The sequence below is a fragment of the Gossypium arboreum genome, chromosome 11 (assembly GCF_025698485.1).
Source record: "Gossypium arboreum isolate Shixiya-1 chromosome 11, ASM2569848v2, whole genome shotgun sequence".
Classification (NCBI taxonomy): domain Eukaryota; kingdom Viridiplantae; phylum Streptophyta; class Magnoliopsida; order Malvales; family Malvaceae; genus Gossypium; species Gossypium arboreum.
In genome coordinates, this window is record NC_069080.1 from 122,033,694 (window position 1) to 122,039,693 (window position 6,000).

The 6,000-nt window shown below is 29.5% G+C and overlaps 1 protein-coding gene across 8 annotated transcripts; it reads right to left on the reverse strand.

Moving 5' to 3' along the window:
• Positions 1 to 3,091: 3,091 nt before the first annotated feature.
• Positions 3,092 to 5,674, reverse strand: LOC108471203 (probable protein phosphatase 2C 73). 8 transcript variants are annotated; one of them, XM_017772814.2, is made up of 6 exons: positions 5,347 to 5,674; positions 4,344 to 4,591; positions 3,954 to 4,262; positions 3,766 to 3,883; positions 3,452 to 3,678; positions 3,092 to 3,345 (listed from the first exon to the last, which is right to left on the reverse strand). In XM_017772814.2, the coding sequence occupies exons 2-6, from the start codon at positions 4,584 to 4,586 to the stop codon at positions 3,157 to 3,159; spliced, it is 1,086 nt and encodes a 361-aa protein (XP_017628303.1). In that variant the 5' UTR covers positions 4,587 to 4,591; positions 5,347 to 5,674; the 3' UTR covers positions 3,092 to 3,156. The 8 variants fall into 8 exon arrangements, with proteins under 8 accessions (XP_017628303.1, XP_052876811.1, XP_017628302.1 ...); XM_053020851.1 differs by having other exon boundaries at positions 3,452 to 3,675; positions 5,366 to 5,673; XM_017772813.2 differs by having other exon boundaries at positions 5,366 to 5,673.
• Between the last annotated feature and the right edge of the window lie 326 nt (positions 5,675 to 6,000).

A 6,000-nucleotide genomic window follows, 5' to 3' on the forward strand; every position in this document is an offset into this window, starting at 1 on the left:
ATAGTTATACTAAAACAACTCTAAAGATGAGAGTTATAAAAAGTAGAAGGAATAAGGTGAATAGAGTGCCGAAGCTTAGTTTAATATTGGATAATATATCAAAAAAAATGTATTATTATTATTTTGATATATTAAAATTAAAGGTTATGTCACTTATTTATTGATCAAGAGTTGTTACTATTTATATTGATGAGTTATATTTCTTGTTACTAAAAATTATTAGATTTACATGTACTTGATTTTGTACAATTTTAGACATGAAATTTTGATTTGGCCAAATTCTCATAAATTATTAACACAACTATTGATAATTTCATGCTCATATATTACATACACATATGATTATATTTATCCAATATAAAAATAAATTGATATATTTATTTCCTTAAATGTGCATGATTGAATCAAAATTAAAGTTTCATATATATATATTTGAACCACAATCAAAGTTTCATGTATATAATTGCATCAAATTAAAGTTCATGTATTAAATTGCACATTGAATCAAAGTTCATGTATAATTTTGGGATTTATCCTTTTACTTATTATTAACAAAAGTTATGATTAGTAATATGTAATGAATAATTGTGTTCATTCTAATATGTAATGAATAATTGTGTTCATTTTAGTAGATATAACTATTCAAATAGACAACTATTGAATAGTTATGTCTCTATGAAAAGATAATAGAAATTCTATAAATAGGAGAGGAATTTCAACTACATGATATACTAAGATATACCAAGAATTCAAAACAAAATTTCTATATTCTCCTCCATCTTCTGATATTCAAAGATTATTCTATAAAAATTAATTACTCTAGAAGTTCTTTATAGAATTTGATACTCTTGTAGATTGTTTTCGCTAATACAAAACATAGATAATGGCTAATCCAAGTCCATTTATATGCGTTCATTTAAATTTTTTTTTAAAATATGTTATTTTTATTTAGGCCAAATGCTCAAATCGGGATGAAATCTTTCGAGTTGCTCGCATAAGTAAAAAACCCTTCAAAATGATCAAATAAGGGTTAATTTTTTTTTTCAATTAGCTCAAATAAGGGCTTTTAACACACTTCACCTAAATTTGTAGTACAAAATTAGGTGATACAACACATGACAGTTGAGTCACATATTAGTTAAAAATATACGTTGAAATCTAATAAATGATGTTTGAAAAACTCTTATTTAAGCATTTTAAAAAATGTTGGACCCTTATTTTTCCAATTTAAGATGTTTGACCCTTACATGAGCTGTTATATTACCATTTTTGAAAGATTTAACTCTTATACGAGTAACTCATAAAAAAATTGGTCTTAATTTAGCCATTTATTTTTTATTTAATATCTAGTAATTTTATACATTTTTGAACAATTTAAGTTTTTTTATCATTACATTATAGTATTACATATTTAATTTTAATGACATAAATTGAATAAATTATCAAACTTAAATGAATAATATGATTATTTTAACATATATACCATTGACAGCACATTATTTTTTTCATTTAACTGTATATAAATATTTCTTTTAATAAAATGTCGAAAATTATTCATAGTCTCTACCCAATCCTTAAATAAGCTTGAACCTATGTCCTCTCATATTATCAATAATGTTAATACCAACTGAGCTAAAACTCAATCGGCAAATGTATATAAACACTTACATGTGTATGATTGTAGAGTTAAGATTATGGTTTAAGGTGATGATGGGTGTTTTAACATTGTTAAATCCATAGTGGATCTTGTAATTATGGAATCAACCTTTTTACCTTATCCTATCATATTAGATATTTGCCTTGTTTTTAAAGCAAAATACACTAATCTAAAGTAGATTATATACATACACTAAGTGGCCATGCTAAAAAAAATAATATGAGATTATGTATATAGTATATGTATATATATGCTAATATATATAAGGTTTAAGTTTGATTCAATTTCAAGATCATCTTAAATTTTACTGATATTTATAAATGATTAATATGATTATTTTTCTTTAAATTTTTAAAAGTATTTTTATTTATTTAGGATTAATTATATCAACATTTTTAAATTATGGTTTATAGTTTAAATCAATTTTCAAATTTTAAAATATTTTAATTGAGTCCTTAAAGTATCGTATTGTATTAATCTAGTCGTCATCTTGGCAGCTAAACACAAGTTCAAATATGACATGAAGTATATAAAATATTGTAATATTACTTTTGTTAGCACATTAATTTTTTCTCATATTATTGCATTAGTTTTGTAAGCCACTCGTGCGGTAGGTACACACATTTAAAATTTAATCCATATCTAAGTTGATATTCAATGCCTAAACTATCAACTAGACTAACGAGTGGACATGATTGATATGATATTGATATTTTGATAATTCAATTAGAACGTGTTGAAATAAAGAACCAAATTAGAATCTAGCCATAGTTTGAGGAATCTAATTGAATTAATTTTTTATTTATTATCTAGTAAATTTATATACTTTTATTTTATTAATTTTAAAAAAACAATTTAACAAAATTTTAAAATATTTATATTTTATACTATATATTTCATTTTATATGGTATAAATGGAAAAGTATATAAGAGTAAGCATGATATAAAATTGAAAGTTATATCTTAAACGGGTTTCATTTATTTGTCTATATTCATTCTTTGAGTTTAATATTTTAAACTAATTTTTTTAAAATGCTAAGTGAATCTTTAGCTTAAACAGAACGCCCAACTCTAATACATAACTACTACATGATATTTGTACTTTTCAGTTTGAATGTATATGAACATTTATGAACATGATTAAGGCCAATAAAACTTTAGTTAAAATTGATGATAAATTTATGATTCGAGAATTTTTATGTTTGAAGTTCAAATCCCACATCGGTTGATATTTATATATAAAGGATTATAAAGATGTCCATTATGTGTAAATTAAGATTATCCTTCTTCTTTTTTCCGTTTTGAAAGATTATCCTTAAGTGGGTTGTTGCATTGTTTAATCCATAGTGGATCTTATAATTAAGGAATAAATCCTTTTGCCTTATCCTGTTTTTTTTTTTTTTTAATAATCAAATCCATTAATATAAACTAAGATTATTGTACGTAACCATGTGGCCATAAACTTCAACATCAATTACCATGTACATTTACATAACCTTTCACGTTATAGATAATGGAATTGAATGGAAGAATAGGCAAATGGCGGAAATATCATCCATTGCAATGCCTTTCCTCTTCTTTTTCCATGCCCGGGCTGCACTCTCGACCAGATGCTTTGCGGCTTTTGCCTTGTCCGGTGTCGAAGATACTATCCGAATCGCTTCTTCGTTCGAAATAACATCCCATACCTGCAGCAACCAAGTGTCGAAAATTGTTAGCTTAATTTAAGCACGCTTCGCGTGTCTCCACTTTCGAATTCGAGTAACAAGATTCGGTCGCGTTTTTATCACATACGCCATCGGTTGCGAGAACAACAAACTGGTCTCTACTGGTTATATGTCTTTGCGTGACTTCGGGGACGGAAATAAGTCCATAATCCTTAATGCAGTAATCTCCGAAAGCTCGAGACATAGCTAGTCCTGGCGACTCCTCATCGGGCAGCCAAACCCTGTGAACCCCTGGCTCATCATGCAAACAGAATACCCGACCTTTGCATTGAGTTATCCGCTCAGCCTCCTCTGCTAGCAAGACCAAACCGAAAAGCATAAGAATTCATAACGGTTTCGATGTATCGTTTACGATATTCAAGTGTATGGCAAAGTACTCACGAGGTAAATTCGGCTTGAAATCGACAGTGAGCTGAATGGGAACCAAATTTCCATCATCTGAAGTTGTAGCCAAAACAGCCCGAGAGTCACCAATGTTGGCTACATATATGAGGTCACCCTGGCCAATATAAATGTCATATAAGTTCAACAATTGGTATGTCATTACAAGAATTAAAAGCTTCAGTTACCTGTCTAACAATTGTCAAGGCAGTCGTTCCGCTATAAAGGGAATCGATCTTCCTACAATGCTCAAGCTCACGATCGACAATGGCGCAAGTCTGCAGATAAGAATGCTTCCATATATGAAACCTGTGATGCTTTTTATCTGATTCTAAATCGAAATCCGGGTCGAGCGATGCCTGAGCTAGAGTCTCTTGCCAATTACAAAGCAAGGACGACGGCATCGATTCTCGGACCTTTTTCGCAACAAAATGACCCCACGGTCCGTGACCATCGAAGATGCCGCAAAACAGCATGTCTGCTTGACATCCAAATTCCTATTCCAAGTAAACAGAATCCATTAAAATGATATGCAATCAATATGTTAAGTAAAATGCTAATGGGGTAATGGCTTTTACCTCCCATACAATAGTACAATCCTGGTTCACTCCTTTTCTGCCCCTTTTGGAGAAAACTGAGGCAAAATTGTTGGAACCATCAATGTTTACAAAACCAGATGACCTTAAAATCAGGTCATTTTTCTTGCCATCCTTTGCCATGGCCTCTGCAGCTTCTCTTCCATCACCATTCCCTGGATTTTTCCCTCTTCTTATAGAAAATGACCTTGCTAATCCATTGAACATGGAGGAAAACTGACTCATTCTCTCTACAATTCAATACCCACTATCACAAAATTAGATACTGTTTCCTTTATGTAGCTTTAAATTTTGCCTGTTCACATTAAATATAGAATATTCATTATGACAAGGAATTCCAATAACACCACATCACATAAACTGGTTGCTGGGAAAATGATACTGGGAAAAAATAGAACTTGAAATTGCTGTCTTTTTAGTATGTTGAAGGGACCAACAAGTTGGAACTTGAATAGTAAGACAGGAAATCTAGAGTTGACTAGAAGTTCATGTTAGTTAAAATTTTCCCTTTATAGTAACGGCAAAAAGAAAACACTAAAAGGAAGTAGAATCTTGGATTTTCCTTAGCTAATTATAGGGACCTTCTGTTTGGTTTTCCAGAAAATCAAAGAAAACACCAGAAAAAAGAATTTAAGATCCTATGTGCAATACTACTCATTTCACTGTTGAACTTGTTTCTGTTCTTGAAGTCTCAACAAACTATCAAGTTATCTCAAATTTAATATAAAAAGTATTCATTAAAATGAATCAAAAGTTGATCTTTAAGGGGGAAAAATCCAAAATTTTAACAAGACCAACTTTTTTTTTTCAGTTCTTGGGAAAGTACTTGTAAGAAAATTCCAAAACAAAAGCTGTAAATGAAAAAAAAAAGAAAGAAGAAAAGACAGCTCAATTTAGCTCAAATCTACTCGAAACAAAGCAAAAATAAAACCCAAAAACCATCTTTGTTGTCATCCACTCTCTGAGAAATATGAAACAAACATACATAGATGATGTAATAAAACCTCAGGAGTAAATGGTTTGCCGGGAAGCAGACGCAAGCAGCCGGAAAGTGTTGACGTGATCCTTACAAGAAAAGCTGAGAAACCGAGAAGGAGAAGATGAACATGGATCAGAAAAACAGCCCATAGCAGTATTCTCCTTTGGTTTGGTTTGTTTGGGTCTGGTTTTTAAAAGCTCTTTTTTATCTATGGAGAAGAAAACAAAGAAAAAGAAAGAGACAAGCTTTTTACATGTATTTTCATGCAGATACCAAAACAAATCCTGCTACAGTAAACTTTTTTTTTATTAATTTAACATTTTAATTAACGTTAAATGAAGACAACTCAATCCTTCTTCTCTTAAAACAAAATGGTTCATTGTGGTATAATTAATTAAAGACCTAATTTTAATTAATTAACTCATTTAACAAGGATTTGAATACTTAGATGTTAGGTAATTAAAATAGCACGAGGTTATATAAATATATGAGGACGTGAATCATGGAAGTAAAGTGAGATAGTAAGAATTTTTTATTTTAATTAATAATAGAGAATTTAATTCTATGAAGTAACTTTAAAATTTATAGTTAACACCTATTTTCTTAACTGCCTACAAAATATGATTTATTAAAATATTATATATTAAAACCCAAATGATT

Coding starts and splice junctions, on each gene's coding strand:
- LOC108471203 (XM_017772814.2), bottom strand. CDS start 4,586: ATGAGTCAGTTTTCCTCCATGTTCAATGGATTAGCAAGGTCATTTTCT. Junction 4,263..4,343: donor ATTGTACTATTGTATGGGAG/GTAAAAGCCATT, acceptor TACTTGGAATAG/GAATTTGGATGTCAAGCAGA. Junction 3,884..3,953: donor CCTTGACAATTGTTAGACAG/GTAACTGAAGCT, acceptor TATATTGGCCAG/GGTGACCTCATATATGTAGC.